The sequence below is a fragment of the Rutilus rutilus genome (assembly GCF_951802725.1).
Source record: "Rutilus rutilus genome assembly, chromosome: 17".
Lineage (NCBI taxonomy): Eukaryota > Metazoa > Chordata > Actinopteri > Cypriniformes > Leuciscidae > Rutilus > Rutilus rutilus.
In genome coordinates, this window is record NC_140230.1 from 32,404,476 (window position 1) to 32,422,299 (window position 17,824).

The 17,824-nt window shown below is 38.5% G+C and overlaps 1 protein-coding gene across 1 annotated transcript; it reads right to left on the reverse strand.

Annotated features, from left to right (window-relative positions):
• Positions 1 to 4,898: 4,898 nt before the first annotated feature.
• On the reverse strand, positions 4,899 to 10,093 carry mex3a (mex-3 RNA binding family member A). The gene is made up of 2 exons (XM_084435377.1): positions 9,609 to 10,093; positions 4,899 to 6,828 (listed from the first exon to the last, which is right to left on the reverse strand). The coding sequence occupies exons 1-2, from the start codon at positions 10,012 to 10,014 to the stop codon at positions 5,717 to 5,719; spliced, it is 1,518 nt and encodes a 505-aa protein (XP_084291503.1). The 5' UTR covers positions 10,015 to 10,093; the 3' UTR covers positions 4,899 to 5,716.
• Positions 10,094 to 17,824: the final 7,731 nt, after the last annotated feature.

Here is a 17,824-nt window from a genome sequence, read left to right on the forward strand (position 1 = left end):
GGCACAAAGTTGAAGTGACTAAAATTCCCCCGAATGCTATAAAATATTTCTGCCGTTATCCCATTGTTAATGCACACGTTAAAACGGCACGTATCTGACGTTTTAAAATATAAGCCTTTGAAACCCCACCCCACTCGTTTTATGCTGTCAGAAGTGTGAAGGATTTTTCTAACTTTCATAAATAAAAATTCTATAGTTTTAATCATTTTAGTAGAAATCAACTTCATGCGTTTTAGAAATATATTAACTTTTTAATTTATTAATTAAAAAACAAAACGTCTTGAAGTTACTTATAAATATGTTTGCTTCATTAAAGATATTCATAAATAACATCCAGATACTGACCTCTTCCTCTATGAAATAATAATGCATGTTAGCAAAATAGAATCTTACGAAAGAGCTATAAGACATTTTTTTTTTCCCTTTTAAGTTGCTTTGTATAAATGCTGTGAGGAAGAACCTAAACAGATATGGTGGTATTTCTCTAGCCATGAATTTTAAACTTAAAGCTCACTTTTGATAAAGAAACAAAAGGCAAAATTAGACATTGGTTGGGTGGCCATTTTTACATTCAAATACAATATTTGCCCTTTTGTACTATACTGAAAGGCATTATAATTGCTTAAGTGCATCATGTATATGTTCTCTGGTGATTTCTATGGAACGGACGCTGCAGTGTTCACAGATAAATACGTGCAGCTTCGCTATCTGCTATGTAAGAACATATATAGGCTATTGTTCGCCTAGTCGGGCGTATAGAAAATATGAACAAATCTAAAAATGCAAATATATCCATTATGGGAATGCAGTAAGGGTACAGTTCAGCTCATAAATTTGCAAACCCCTTGAAAGAATTTTTAAATTGCATTTTATTTTTTAGCACATCCCTAATGCAGATATTTCAGAAATTCCACAAGACAAAAAATTGTTCAAACATTGCTCACATGCCTTTGTGTAATATCATGTGTTTCCTCATCTATAGCATCAATGACTGTTTGTAATCTTAAGCGATAGTTTTGAGTCTCTGGTTTGTCCTGAGCGCACTGTTCTTGACAAACATCCCCCAAGTTCTTTGGTTTCCCAGCATGCTCTGCACATTTGAGTTCTTCCCCACAGCGACTACGCGATCTTGATCTTCAGCTTTGACACTCTGGACAATTGAGGGACTCGTGCAGCTTTCACAAAAGGCTGCAAACAATCATTGATGCTCGAGTATGTGAATTCTTAGTGTAAATAATTTTGGATATGGCATCATCAGGGCGGTACTAAAGAAAAAATACAATCTTAAAATGCACCTAAACAGATTCTGCTAGGGGTGTGTAAACACGAGCAAAGAAACCTGGACAAATTGGGGTATTTGTGCATTAGATACTTTATGCTGGGTATGAGAAATAGGTTTGGAAAAATAAACTGGTATCATTGTACAGCATTACATTTAAACACCAGCTGTAGTCCTCACTAAAGTTCTCTGTAGTACAAGTGGCTCTGTTATATTTTATCTACACAGGCTGTTCAAAGTTAAATAATGCTCTGTAAAATAATTTCAGCATGCACAACCAAAAAGAAGCGAGAGAAGCTGTTGAATTGCAACTATTTAACAACACCACGTAATTACTGAGAGAGAAAAAAGCAGAAGCGGAAACGATTCACAGTGGTTCTTAATGTTAAGCTTCACGTTAGACAACACATTCTTGTTAAACCTGTTAGACCCTACACTGGACCACTTTTCCTTGTGAATCTGTTGTCGCACGTTGTGACCACTCCCCCCTCTCGATCAGAATGGCTCTTTGCATGAGCAGTTATTATTTTGGATTAGGCCTTTTCATTCTGAAATGATGACGACGGAATTTGCCAGTTGAAATGAACGGAATGAAGATGATTAGACCGTTCTGATATGCATTTTAAATACATTTTTTATTTCTTATGAGCTGCTCTTACACGCAGTATATCCTGTCAATAGGGTGTGTAGAAATGTGTATATTGTCATAACTGTATGCATTCAGTATAGGCATAGCAAATGCTACAAACTAAACTATATATTAATTAATTGATTGTGATAACCCTAGTTTTTGGTTATGTATTTTCTGAAGAGCTTTCAGATTTTGGGGCATCATTACCTTCACACTTTATTTTTATTCATTTAATTTCTATTGGGATGATGCCTTACGTAATCTTACAAACTAGCAAGTAGGCTATTAAAGACTATTACAATTGCTTATATAGTGAAATATATTCAATGATATGCCTATGGTAGTCAGTCTTTATTATATATCTCCCTAAATGTCAATAAATATAGTCTTATTCCTATCAAATAAATAATACTTAAAAAAGGTTTTGCTGTGATTGGCTGTATAAAGTCTTTAACAGTTAAAATGTCTCCCTTTCAAAGCCTGTATTGAATAAAATCTCGCTCTGAATACTTAAACAGCACCTTCTCTATCGACTCAGGTTACATTCTTTGAACAATATCATCACTCTGAAGTTGCGACATTTGATTAAGAAACTAAACTTTTGAAGCGCTGCATTTTCAAATTGGGAAAGGCGTTACTGCTTTTGTTTTGCTCTCAAAAAGGGCTTTAATTGTGTAAATACAACGTGCATGGCTTTAAACAATTCTTAGGGTTATCAACCACTGCAAAGCATTTCTGTAACAGTGCATTTTTAGATAAAGATGAACTGATATCTTGTTTTATTAAGTATTAAGATAGTTATTGCTGTTTCCTGCGTCCACTGACCCGGTGACCTTAAAAGAGGCAGGAGAACAAAATGTGGTTTATAGCCAGACAAATGTTCTGAATCAGATTCTGAAATTCGAGCTATTACGGTTTGCATAATCAATTCCTTTTTCAAAATGCTTTTGGTTTTTATATATATATATATATAAATGACCGAAATGCACAATCATACATTCCTTCAATGGATGAGCGTCTGTCCCTGATCAGTGCTGGGGATTTGAAGAACCAGAAGAAAGAAAAAAAAAAAGCTAAGAAAAACCTCTATTCACTACCGTCATATTGGTGTCCTTTTATTTAAAGGAAATTAAGACTGCGACATTTCGAAATAACGCTAAGTGACTTGTTCAAAATGCGCTATCCGTGCAAATACAACCAACTAACCCAAAATATAACCTAAGTGCAATAATAACGGTAATATTTGCCATTTGAGAAATGCACTAGCTTTTCGATTGCAAATGCTGTTTGCGTTCTTAAAAATAAGGTGCTTTTAAGAGCTTTCATTTTTTTTTTAAGCCTTTTCAGTTTCGTTTCTCAAATCTGAGAGTTACTTAAAGGGACTTGAAATATATTTCGATTAAAGAAAGTACCTTATTACATTGACACTTATAGAAAGTACTTGTTCTCGTAAACAAAAGAGCAAAACAAAAACACTGTCAGGCGCTAATGCGGCCGTAATACACAAAGTCAGACGAGGCAAAAAAACTACTGTAACAGTCAAAACTGAGCGTCAAAAGTTTTTCCGAACTAATATTTAAGATGCTAATGGCTCAAAGGTAAATCGTTATAGTAAGTTAAATACAATCACAAGCTTACCCTAGCATATCTTCTAACACCGTGCACATGTGGCAGTGGCGCAGAGAGGCTTGATGGGGGAAAACTGACCCATTTCAGACAGAGTACATTTTCAGTGGCTCCATTCTTTTGTAGTGGCCTTCTAGCGAGAGGAAAAAAAAGACAGTTTCCCAACCTCCGAATGCTCTAATCCCCTATTCCAAAATCCCCTAGCCTGCAATGAGACAGGCAGTGTGTGTGTGTAATTTGATTCAGCATGAGCGGCCACCAAATTGGGCGTTTCCCCCCCCCCCTACTTTCTTGTCAATTACAATTGTCTGATTTCATTGTGGAGTTCAAGGTTGCTCTGCGATTGGCTGCTTGTGACCGTGCACTGGCAGGGCTGTCTCGAGGGGGTCACGGCAGGATGTCCCGCACATGAAGGAAGACTCCATGGAAACTTCGACGGCCTGCCTCTCGTGCACATTGAACGAGGAATTCGTTCGGTAAGTTGAATTAAAAATGCTTCGGGTCTATCTCGTCACTCTCTACCCAGAACGCCAGGATTTCTCTTTGAAAAAAAATCTGCTCTTGAATTTTTTTTTCACCCCATGGCAGGACAAAAGAGGCCCCCTTTCTCCCCATTGGGAATACCAGAATGGGGAGAGCGAGAGAGAGAGAGCGATCGACAGGAGGGGCCCCAGCTGCACCTAGTTTAGCCCCCTGCGTGGCGTCCCGTCCATCCTCATTCACGCCACTGTACGCCACCCCTCCTTCCTACAGCAGTTGCTTTGCACCTGGACTCTGATGTATGGCTAATTATCAGCTCCTCCTAGGGCAGGCCATGTCGGGGCGCTCCGGGGATTGTACCACCACTGCGACAAAACAATATACTCTCTGGGAGGAGCTCTGTAGTCTTTACAGCGTATGATGCACGGAGCAGTGAGTAGAATTAGAGTAGAATCCCCCCCCCCCTGACAGCCCGACCTTTTAGAGAGAAAAAAAAAAAACTTAATCTTAAGTACGATATGCAACACCTGCCTCAGTACAGACAGACAGTCAGGACGCTTTGCAACTCAAATGCAGGACCTCGTGAGTGGGTGATTTACATTGTACTGTAGGCTCGAAGTCTTGCTTGCTTTTGTCTATTTGGTCTATTCAGGATCAGATTACAAACCCCCTCCCCTCAATCGCCCCCTCAGCTTTTTTTTTTTTTTGTACTTCATCTCATGCACTATGCTTGTAATCAGTGTTTTACCAAATAAATGTGTGGAAATTGAAGGAAAAAAAAATCATAAACATACTGAGTGCAGAAATGAGAATAAAAACCGTTAGTAAAAGGAACCTGGAAAAGACCTTTTGAACAAAACAAACAGTTTTTTTTCTTTTCTTGTATTGTACCTAATAAGACCTTTTTAGATGCATCACATAATAGGCTGACTGGTGCAGAAAAACAAAACAAAACCAAAAAAGAGAAACTCCCTGTTTTACTCGTCAATTACCCGTTCAAATATTGATTAGCAAAGCAGATACTAATTGTGTAATTATGTCGTTTAGAACATGATCCAAATTTAAAGCCACACCGACATCAGGTCGTATATATATCAGCCCATATTGGCCATTTCTATACCATCTATTTCGCATAGACATCTAGCAATGTAATGTTTTTGACAATCACTTTACATCAATTTTAAGGTGCAAAGATTTAAGATTCTAGTTTACCTTAAAAAAAGAATACTAGCTCATTTGCAGAAGATGCTGGGATGAAAAACTATACTCCAATCTTAGGAAATAAACTTGTAATGATATTTTGTTTTCATACCTCCCCAGCAAAGGAAAAGTGTAAAATGTTCACATTATTTCTCCTGTTACTGTCCACACAGCATGTGGAAAAAAACAGCACCAGTAAAAAAAGAAAAGAAAAGAAAGAAAAACAAAAATGAACATGCTAAGAACTACGTTCTTTCCATTTTTAAAAAAACTTTTATAAAATATATATGTATATATGTGTACATATAAAAGAAAAATCTGAAAATACTTCTTCCTCTTTTTTTAGTAAAGCAAGCAGTGTGTTCTAAAATATCTGCTTGTTTTGGTTTTGTGTTTTCTGAAAAATAAAAAAGTGAATACTGGCCAAATAAAAAAAGATTAAAAGTAAACTGATACTACAGAGTAAAAACAAAGCACAAAAAAAACGAAAAGACAACTCTTTAAGAGAATATTCGGATAGCCTGTGTGACCAGGGTGTGGCAGACAGGGCACTCTGGATGGTTTAGCTCACAAATTCGGATGGCGCACTCCATGCAGAAGAGGTTATGACCGCACGGGACCAGAGCGGCCGTCACTTTGCTCTCAAAGCAGGTCATGCAGTCCCGAGCCACGGCAGGCGGTGAATCCGGCACGGGGAGACGTCCGCTGAACGTGACCGTGGTGGCGGTGGGCTCGCTGTGGGCACGGCGGGCCTGGGCGTGAGGAGACCCCACGGCGTTGGAGTTGTTGGTGCCGCACGGTTCGGGCAGTCCCGGCGACAGTCTGGTCAGAGGGAGAGGCAGGCCTCCAAAGCTTTTGGAGCGCTGCTGGGCATAGTAGGCCACCTGTTTGGGATAGTCGGGATCGCCCCAGCTTTGAGTGCCCTCCGAGCCGAAGTAAGAGCACGGCTTGTCCCCGTTGCCGTGGTTGGTAAAGTCACCTTTACTGTAAATCCCTCCCCCTCCTCCTCCTCCTCCGCTACTTCCGACCATGGTGTCTGAGAAATTCTGGCGGTAGCTGCTGGCAAGCGGTTTGCGCGGGGCCCCCTGGAGCCCCCACACCTGCTGCAGGCGGCTCTCCAGACCCCCGTTGCCACTGTCAGGGCCCAAGCAGTCGTTCTCATTGTTGTGGTCGTGCAGGCCACCCGTGCGGAAAGCAATGTGCGCCTCGATTTCCTCCCGAGCCCGTTCGGCGTTCCCAGGGGAGCCGGTGATCTCGAAGACGGGGTCGCGGTCGCGGCTCGGAGTTACGATATAAGTGCACGTTTGCTGCTGGATGCGTTTTATAGTCGAGCCTTTGGGTCCGACCACCAGACCCACGACGCGGTAGGGCACCCGCACCTGTATGGTGGTCTGGCCGGGGAGCGGTGCAGGTGGCGAGCCGCTGAACGAGACGCCCAGCTTGTTCCTGGAGGCCCGCAGCATGGAGAAGTGCTCGGCAGCAGAGATGATTTCACGTCTGGCCAGGGCCACGTCCTCTTTGCGGCCGGTGATGAGGAAGACTGGTTCTTCGCCTCTGACGGGGGTCTTGATGTAGGTGTTCGTCTTTGCACGCAAAGCTTTGATTTTGCAACCTGTTGAGTGGAGAAGGAATATTATAGTAGTGGTACTATTCATTTCTGTCAATTAACACTTATTTTGCTTGTTGGTTTCCAGGTCAAAAGGTCACACATGCTCCGAATCTGCAGCGGAACTCATTCACAAAGTTCTTCATGTTCTCCATCTCTTAAGTGCAATTTATTTAAACATTTTGGATAATTTGATTGTGGTTTCAGTTCTCATTAAAGGTATAGTTAGTCGGTTTAACACAATTTATCATTGACTCCATGTTTTATCATTTTACCATGCTCGAACATACAAAATTCTGCAGATTCATTGCAAAAGTCAGCAGTTCAGTCTGGGCCTGCCCTTGCTTTTTCTATTGTAACCATTATACCAAATATACAAACACACTTTTTTTTTTTTTTTTATATAGTATTATATTGGCTTTTATTTTTTTCTAAACAACATATTAAAATTAAATTATTCTGTAATAAAAATTAGCATTGACTTATTTTTGTACAATTTTTGATAACAAAAATTAATATTGTCTTGCAATTTGTTGTATTTGATTAAACCCACTGAACCTTATTCATAAACAGAATAAAATCTGTGTCAATCTTTCTTTCTTTGTCGTTTCGGTTCGTAAAACTATTGATTATACAATGTGCACTGAAATTTCTTCTGCTCGTGTTTAATGAATGAGGCCCAAAGTGAATTTAGAAATGGCTGTTCACTCTTCTCTGTTGTGGTAAACGTACAAATCGATTAAAACGATGGCTTTGTTTTTTGCTGCATTACACTGTCTCAGTAATATTCTTGCTGTTTATTCATAATATAGAAAGAAATGTGTTGGCTTAAAATTATCTTAAGTATTTACCATAATAAATCCCATTTAGCATATTAGGAAAAAGATTCCAGTCAGCGTTTGACGTATCCTAATAGAATTCAAAAAACAAACCTGTGATTACAATAGCTCTTAAAAATCACTGTTGTCTGAATGACGTCTCCTCTGCAAGAGTGCCATGTGCTTACAGACAGTCACAGGTACTGTGATATTCAGCACTGAAACAAATGTGTAAAATGTGTTTTCAGATGTAAATTCCCCAACTATTCTCTTTTGCATTGCAAGCAAGCTAGCTAAATACCCCATAAAGTTATTGTTAAGATATGAATTCATAACAAGGTGTGGTGCTCCACAGCATCTTGCCTCGTGTACAGCACCAGAGTATTTATTAGCACCTCAGTGGTGTCTTATCAAGAGTGGGGTGGCTTTCTCCGCCCAGGGGCCTGTTCAGTGGATAGATCTCTACACACTGGTTTCATGCCTCATTGTGTAGAGCAGAAGCTAAAAAAATAACCTGGATGGACTGTCTAGCACTGACAGCGGGGAGCACAGATTCCCTCCCGCCGCTGAATCGTCCCCCTCGCTGCAGGAGCACATCTCCTAACAGGCATGGCAGCCACTGCAGGTGAACAAAGCACTGGAACCTCACAGCTCAAATTCCCAACTAATGGCGATAACAAGGATACATAAGTGCTGCTTTTTTCACCATCACTCTCGCTTGTTATTATCAGGCCAAATCTATTCATAGAAAAAAATGCAATTAAATTAACCTAATAAAGGCCAAACAAATGTCTAGTTATTCAGCTCAGGATGTGGCCGTTATATCAGTAACTAATGAGGTAAAGACCCCATTTCAAATCCTCTTAATCAGCAACTTCCAATCCACGCGCTCACTGCATCCCAAGTTGGATTCAAGCGTTCACTTCTGAAACACGCAGGCCACTTTACTAGACAAAGTCGTTATATGCAGGGGGACGTTTATTAGTGCATATTTCATCTGGGTAAGATATTACACTTTTAATGAATGGACAGTGTGCTCCAGAGGCTTCCTAACCCCATGCTTTGAGAGCAGGGCTGTTGTACTGGTAGACGGGGCGTGACTCTAACACAGTCTTTATAGTCTGTCTCTACAGGACCAAATGCAACATGGCTTTCTGGAATACTGTATACTGTGCTTTCAACGTATCATGAAGTGACTTGTCAATCACAATGGGACAACAGGGTCAACTACACGAGATTGCCTCCTCAACTTATTCCAAATATCATCACACATTCATAATATAACTTTTCCGCCAAGTCATGTTTGTATTTTCCCATTTCCCCCCCGCGCGAGCTTTGCCCTCAAAACACACAAGGACTTTCACTTCTTTGTCTGACAACGCTGTCAGAATTTCAGCACTTTTAGTTGCTCGCGAGACCCACTTTCATGAGCTTCGCGATATTATGGAGATAAGCGGTGGACTTAAGTTACCCGACAAGTCCTCTTTGTCTGAGGGAGCCTAACATAAACAACGTGGTGGTGGTGCTGCTGCTGCTGCATATGAAAGCCCGCAGGAACTACAGAGGCGCGCGAAGGAGCGAATGACACAATGTATCCAGTCAACAAAGACCGTTGACTGTTACATTGTATCCAGCGAGCGCACACGCGTTCCATTTTCTGTTTCAAAAAAACAGAATTACGCGCCCTCAGACGACAAAGGGAAAGCAGCGTGCTGACATTGAAGGCGTGGATGTGGAATAACGCCTTTGTTCTCGTACCCGCTGGTAACTTTGCTTAAAGCTAAGAGGAAATGCCCATGTATATGGCATCTACGCGCTGAAATAGTAGCACAGCTCGGCAAAAACAGACACGTTAAAAAACATTACCACTCCCTTTTTCTTTGTTAAGACAGCTCCACACTTAGTTTAAACCGCACACCCTGGAGAACGAGTTTGAAAGCATGCGAAAGTGCGCATCGTTGTATTTACCTTGCCTCCCCACTATTTCGGCCACATGTTCGGAGCTTGGCACGGGGACGCACTCCGTTATGTTGCAGCCCCGTCCTTTGGTTTCGGTCGGCGAGGTCTCGTACAGGGCGCACAACTTGTTCTTCCCTTGTAACATCCCTGATTCAGATGGGATGTGATTGTGGTGGTTATTGTTACTCCTGTCTTGAACTCCTCCACCACCACCACCCGCAGGAGCCCCGTCCTCGCCCTCTCCAAGACCCAGCAGCGACAGTTGGCCCAGCGCAACTCTAAGGGCACGGGAATCATCCTCCTCCTCCTCGGGCGGCACTAGGAGACCCTCGCTACCGAACCCGGAGCCGGCTAAATCCCCGCCGTAGCCCCCATTTTTCTCCATGATCCCTGCTAGAACCAGCAAGCTAGGCATGGCTAACAAAAGAGTGTGAGACAAAGACACTGGTAAGAGACTGGAGAAACAGCACCCTCGCCGCCACCCCGCCCCCTCCTGGTCCAAGTCCCCCCTTTGCGCTAGTCCCTCCCACAGACCAGCCCCCTCTCCGGTTCCGATACGCAGAAGGCGAACGGGACACAAGGATGTCTGCGCCGAGAAGGGCCAGGCTAACTGATGCTCCACCCCGTCTGGTTCGCTCAGTCCCCGCCTATGGCAAGCCGTTGCAGCATGTATTCCCTACAATCAATCGATTTCATGACACTGAGCGATATTTCATTTTATTTTACGATACTGTTTTATTTTTATGTTTAAGTAACAATAAACTAAAATTGTAATAACTGTTTTTGTTCCACTTTTTTAATAAGCAAAAAAAAAAACAAAAAAAAAACATTACATTACATTACAAAAATCAACAACAAAAACATAAGATGCATCAAATATATACATATTGTGATTGTTTTGTAGGGCCGGCGCCCATCACACCTTATAGGTCAACTAACATGATCATTATAAAGGTGTTTCAAAAAACACTCGCTTCCTCATATTTGATAATCGCAATATATCATATAGTTCATGATACAAATAACAAATTTGGGAATATTTTGAATTAAAAAAAGGGATACATCTATCATACAGAGGCTGCATTTATTTATTTATTAATAAAAGTAGAATTAATACAGAAACAAATTTGTTTATCATTACTTAAACACAAAATATTGTCTGGAAAAACAATAAAACAATATATATTGTACATATTTTAATATTTTGTATTATTATTTTACTATTTTCGTTTATTGTTAGCACTATTTGTCCACTTTTTTTTAAGCCATTTGTTTCATTTATTTGCATGATGTAATTTAATTATTATGAAAGCTCAACAAGTGTGTTATCACCCGCAAGTAAGTCACCATCATTCATAAAAATATTAATGTGAACACAGTGCAGTACTGCAGCATTACACATAGAAGACTATGCTTGTAGCCTACTATGAAAATAGTTTGCTATTTTTAAATTAATTTATCTACAATTTTATAATATCGTGTTAGTATTTACAGTGCATTTTGATGCAGTTTGAGAAATATAAGAATAAATGTTCAAACAGCTTGCCATGCCCTGCCTCGCTGAGACAGTCACCATCCATCCATCTATCCATCCACCCATCCATCCATCCCGTTGCATTTCAGACTCCTTTGTAGCAACCCACAACTCACTCCTAATGAATAATCCAAAACATAATTTTATGCGTACATATTGGCTTCAACATCATAGTTCATCGTATTCTGTTGTGCAGAGAGGCGTGCCAGAATGATAACACATGTGCGCCTGAAAACAACACCGTGCAGCTGCTTTCTACATTTTCAACAACATCAGTTCTGTTATGATGCTTGATCAATGAAGAGTCATATCGTGACCGAAATTTTCCGGAGAATATTCGTGTTTTTTAAGCGGAGGAACTGAAACATATGTCCCCAGTATTTCCCCAGAATGAAAGAGTTAAACTGACATAATTCGGGGGTCCGCCCACCCTGTTTGCCGTTGGTTGCAGCGGGTCACTGAGTTGTTGTTTGGACTACCGTTGCGCATGGAGTGCTGTTACACTGAGAGGAAGAGCACACGGCAGGCGAGAAGAAGAAGAGACATGGGGAGTTATCACACAGACGTTGCAGGATCTGCACTGCACATTTATGGTAGAGAGAGAGAGAGAGAGAGAGAGCACGTGTCTAGCAACATCTCAGGCAAACCTTGAACAAAGAGCGTTCGTGTTTCCACTTCAGACGCCACTGTCCTCATGATGCCACGCCTGGCGGCAAAGATGAAATCTGGAACAACAACAACAGCCACAACAGCAGCAGCTATAATAATAATAATAATAATACAAACACAATGTTGCTTGAATTGTAGAACTGATACAAAAAACGAACAAAAAACATGATGTTAATATTAAGCAAAGTAATAACACTCCTTGTCACACTTTTTACCCCCAGTGAATATTTTCAGGGTGGGTTTATTTTTGAAAATCAGTTTCTAATCTGTATTTACACATATTTATACAACGAAAAAGCTTTTGGACATAAAAATTCAACACCAAAAAATATATAGTTTTGAAAAATGCATGTGAATACAAAAGAAAAAAAAGTATTTAATTAATTTAACATGTGTTGACCTTGAAGTAGGGCATGGTAAGTTGTCACATTCAAACCTATTAAATATGATTTATAGGCAAGCTAGGGTTAGGTAACAGTTCAAACACTAATGCAAATTTTGGTCAACAGAAGTTATAATTAACACATGCTGTAAAATTGCATGTGTGTGTGTGTGTGTGGATGATATGCAGTTTTAGACTTATAAATGTATGCAATGCATCAGCTGTGAAAAAAAAAAAATTGGTTATAGTGACAACATGAGACTGTAGTGTAGTTTGCAAAATCTTGCAGCTGGTTTGATTTACATGCATATTGACTGTACAACATCACAGAATGTCATATTTCTTTACCATCAAAGGCAAGCATATACTCGACTAAAGATGCTTAAGAAATTCTTCTCATCGCAGATATAGAGGCGATCAGCTCTCTGATCCTTTGCATCTACAGTTTTAGTGTCTTTAATTGGCCAGTCAAACAGTTTGGCACGCGGAGTTTCTAAGGAGATCATTGCAGCATCAGTCGATCAGATGGCAACACTAATATGAGATGTACAGGACGGGTCTTTCTCACACATTCTGGATCAGAGCCAGCGCCTTAGTGACAGTCAGTATGTCCAAAAGGTCATTTGCCTCCATTAATGGTGTCTACTGGGAGCCCAAGGCCTAAATCAATATCAACTATGGATAACAGATCATGTTTCCTGGCCGGCCCAGCCTGTCTGTGGGCCTGGGTCTTTTGTTTAGAAAGTCCCCCTTTTGTCTTTCAACTCAGAACCTGCATGTCTACTCATCGGAAACGTCTTTTGAAGTCTGTGCTGAAGATTCTCTCTCCTCGCAGAAGCAATATGTTTGCATGTACTCATATTGTTACTACACCCACATACTGTAAATGATGACCTAATATGACATCATCCAGCAGAGCATTTGTCAGTACGCATGCCATGCCGTAATGTGGTGTCATATAACAATGAAATGAATCAGTCAGCATTAATACCTCAAACTTGACTAATACATAATAGAATATATTGAAATTATTTTTTCTTGAATTACTTGACAAAATTGTAATTGTAATAATAAAAAAAAATTATGTTTTGTCAAGTAATTATGATTTCTTATTATATTATATGATATTATCAGTTTAGAGCAGATGCTGAAATTCTGCTTGCATTATGATTTTTTTTGTTGTTGAGAATATTAAAAAGTAATAATGCAAGCATGTGGAATAAGAATTTCAGTATCTGGTCTAAAACTGATATTACATTATATAAATTCAATACCAGTCACACTTTATATGGATTATGCGATTTGTGTTTATATATTTGTAAATAATAATAAATAACAATGAATAATAGTATATAATAATTATAAAATATTTGTTCTAAGAGATTCTAACTCCATTTATGCCTTTTTATTTTCTATTTTGCAATTCCTTAGTTTATCATTTATATTTCAGGAGATATTAGTAGGCACTCAGGTCTTCCTGCTATTGAACACTATGACTGACCCTTCCCCCTCTCTCTCTCACATAAACACTCGGGTCTTTACATTGAGTGTAAATGCTTCTCTGAGCTGGGAATTTGAGTCAGGTGAGTATGAGCTCATCTCTTTTTCCTCTGCTATGAGGTAATGTATCTCTCTGGCACTCTTTCTCCTCTGTGAGCCAATCATTAGAGGTGCTTCACCACTGACACACCCCAGTGATGATTCAGATTCTCACTGTCACATGATGCTCACACCCTCAGGTGATGGAAACCACAGCCCGCTGCAATACAATAAATGCTTATGGTCCATTCTTTAAAAAAAAAAGTTAAGGTTGAATTAAGACATATTATTATTTTGTATTATTAAGTCATTATTATATTCTGTGTTTTAAAACTAATCTCATACGTTTAAGCAGCCTTTATGAAAATGTTTGTAAGATTGCAAGAAACATAAATTGTCAAGTGCGTCCAAACGTTTGACTAGTGTACAAAGAAATTATTTTTGTCACACTGGCAAGGTGTAAGGTTGGAGGGTGGCTTTATTTTTTCGTAGACAATTTGTTTTGTTAAATGTGATCACTTTTATCTAAGTGAAATGATCATCAACTATTCACACGTATAAGAATGTGTCAATCAATATAAAATCAAATGATATGATTTACTTTAAATTTGCAAACACATTTTCGTTCACAGCAATGCACCTTTAACTGATAGAAGTTCTGCTGTTGTACAAGTAAGCGTTCACACACTCCCTCTGGCGGTTGGAAAAACGAACTGCAAATAACGCGCACTGCTAATTCAGCAGATAATACTTAGCGACAGCGTAGATCACTGCATATGATTTTGTCCATAAATTTCACTGACATGAATATCCTCTAGATCATCAATTGTAGGCCTACTTAAAATTTACTACAATTAATTAGTGTTAATAAATTTAATGTAACGCAAAAAACGAAGATATAAACTAGTTGTGTATGGCTACTCAAAGTTTACTGTTACACTTAAAGTATACTTTTACACACTATAATTGGGCCAGTTTGGTCCCAAGTAGTATTGAAACAGTTCACTTACAAGTATACTTCTAGTAAATTGATATTAGTAGGCCTACTTTAACTTTACTTAAGCATATAAAATGAACTTGAAGTATTTTTATAAGAAATGCAAGATGCTTTTTGGAACAATTAAAGACAAGTCCATCCATCCATTCATATATCCATTCATTCTGTAAGCAAGAAAGAAGGAAATATATATATATATATATATATATTCTAATATGTAATAGCTTTTTGTCCATTCATTCTGTTTTTTTTCTGTTTTTTTGTTCTAATGTGTAATAACTTTTTAATTACACTCTCATCGCTATGTCATGAAAAGTATGCTGTAAGTTTTCCTACTGGAAAGCAGGTTTAAGCCCCTGCTTTGACTTCTGGGAAATGTTATCAAACAGGTTGGGAGACACAGGAAACATGCAAGAATGTACAGAAGAATGACAAGTTTCCCCCAAACGTTCAAGAGAATTACACACCCAGAAGGTGCCTTGGGGAAAACCATATTTTTAACCACTTAGTTATTTTTTTCTTCTTTGTCAATATCTATTATTAAACCAACTTCCTGCAGCTGAAACTTGGATGAACATTATCTGTGACCAAACACACCCTCTAGTGGTTGAACTGAAACTGAAAGAAACTGCCACTTTGTTTTAAAAGAAACATCTGAAACACACATGAGATCTCCATTAAGTCTTCTGAGGCATGAAAGAGCAACTTCTGAGCAGTAACATTTACTTCCCAGAATAGTTTCTGAAAGTGAAACACCTATAGTATGTGTTACGATCCCCCTTTTCACATTCTCAATCTTTTTATTCATTCAGAAAACAAACTCCTTACATTTCACTCAATTCAGTAAAATATATATATTCTGTTCTATATATATATATATAGTTTGATTATGATCAGTGTCTGTTTAATGGAATAAAAACAGGCTTCATTTGAAATGTTATGATCATTTACAGTGGCAAACAGTTGTGTTGTTCGTTTAAATATATTGGCTGATTAATAATTCGATTTGACTGAATTGAGTGAAATGTAAGGAGTTTGTTTTCTAAATTTAGAATAGTAATAAACTCATCGCCAATCCAAGCTTCGTGAGAATCTTTTAAAAAGCTATTCCTCCATTCCCTAAAAAGCTAGTAACAAAATCCACATTCTCCCCGCCAGAACAATCTGCCCTAAGATCTGCGCCATTGTAGGTCTGAATAAAACAAGTCTGTTCACCATTCTAGAGACCGGGAGACCATATGGATTCATGTTCATGGCTGCAATCACTTGAACAGAGGTGATGTTGGGAGGGAGTCTCGCTCTGGGCACGATCAGGAGCTCTGCTAGGATTTTCCCCATCGCCCACACATCAGAGTACTGGTCTCTGTATTTTCCTAGGAAAATCTCGGGAGCGGAGTAACACCAATTGCCTCCTTCTGCGCCAAAGCAAAAGCCGTTCTTCTGAAATCTGGCGAGTCCTAAGTCAATTATGACAGCCCGATAAGTGCTGTGTTCCACCTGTGAATGAGACACACTACTGAGATGTACTATCGTATACTGTTTTGGGATTTTTAGTTTATGAGTCACTCATGACTAGTAAAATGCACTGAAAAACCATTGAAGTTCATTCATAACTTTCCATAATGAGATACAGTACAATCTTCAGAATGATTTTTTTTTTTTTTGTTGAATTTAATAAAAAAATGTATGGTAAGTGGTTGCACACAATTGATTTTAGCTACATTTAAACAGATGTATTAAGTTGAACTTAATAAATTTTAGTTCAACTTAATGCATTTGTTTAAATGTAGCTAAAATCTTGTTTAAAGTGTGCAACCACTTACCGTAAAAAAATTGAGTAAATTCAACGAATCATTTTTTCAGTGCATTTAGGAGAGCAGATTGAAATCAACTTTTTTAGAAAGATAAATTTCTAGAGAAAAATTCCTCAAAATATTTTTAATTTAATTAAAATCATATTGGGGGAAAAACATCATTAACCGTGTCTGTCCACAGGACAACTGTTTGGGAAAAACCCTCGACACACAAAGCATATCTCACCATGATGTTGTCAGGCTTGAGGTCCTGGTGGACGATGCTCTTGCTGTGCATGTAAGCGAGGCCTTCACACATACCATTAATAATGGTGATTATGACTGGCTTTGTTAGCTGTAGAGAAAGAAAATAAATTAATATATATAATACTTGAAGAACTTTAATATCCATGGAACCTTTCATTGCACAAAAGGTTCTTATAGTGGAAAAAGGTTCCTCAGATTATTAAAATATTCTTTACACTAAGGAAAAATGTTTACATAATGTTCTTTAGTGATTTCAGAATGGTTTTTATATTGCATCACGATTAAAAACCTTTTGGAACCTTTTGGATGAGATGCATTATTTAATGGTTATTGTTTTAGTACTATGCTAAGTTTTATGTAACTTTGTTTGCTAAATTTAAATAATGAGTCAATACATTATCAATAATTCTTCCAAAACGTGTTTCTGTCTTACCCTGATTCACTATGGTAAGCCTATTATCTAGTAAGAAGAATTTGGATATGATACCTTGAAAAATATCAATATTCGATACCATTTTAACAGGGAAAACCTGCCATATATATTTTTTTTATATATGTTTTTGTCCATCATATATGATGACCAGATTCATATATAAATATATATTTTTATAATTATCTCACCTAAATGTTTGCTCACTCAATGTATTTGTGTTTTTCCAATGGGGTAATTTTGTTGCTAAAAGGAAGCATGATTTCCAACTTTGAAAAAAAACAACAAGTTAAATAGGCTAAAGAATAATCCTTACAATTAAAGTTACAAAAGTTATTTAGTCAAGAGAAATGAGGGTGAAAGCTGCGGGAATGAGTTACATAACGTGTAATATTTGTTATCCTGGGCTGAAATTCAGGCCCTGTAACACCAACTTTGTTCAACCGGAGCGAATGAGACGAGTGAATGAGAGGAAGGTGTGTATCAACTTGCTGTCGGACAGAATCAAATTGAAACTGTGGAAAATGAGTATTGGAGCCATTTTAGATATTTCAGTATCGATACCTAGCAAAAATATCTATATTTTTGACAACACTAACATGCAGCACGCTAAA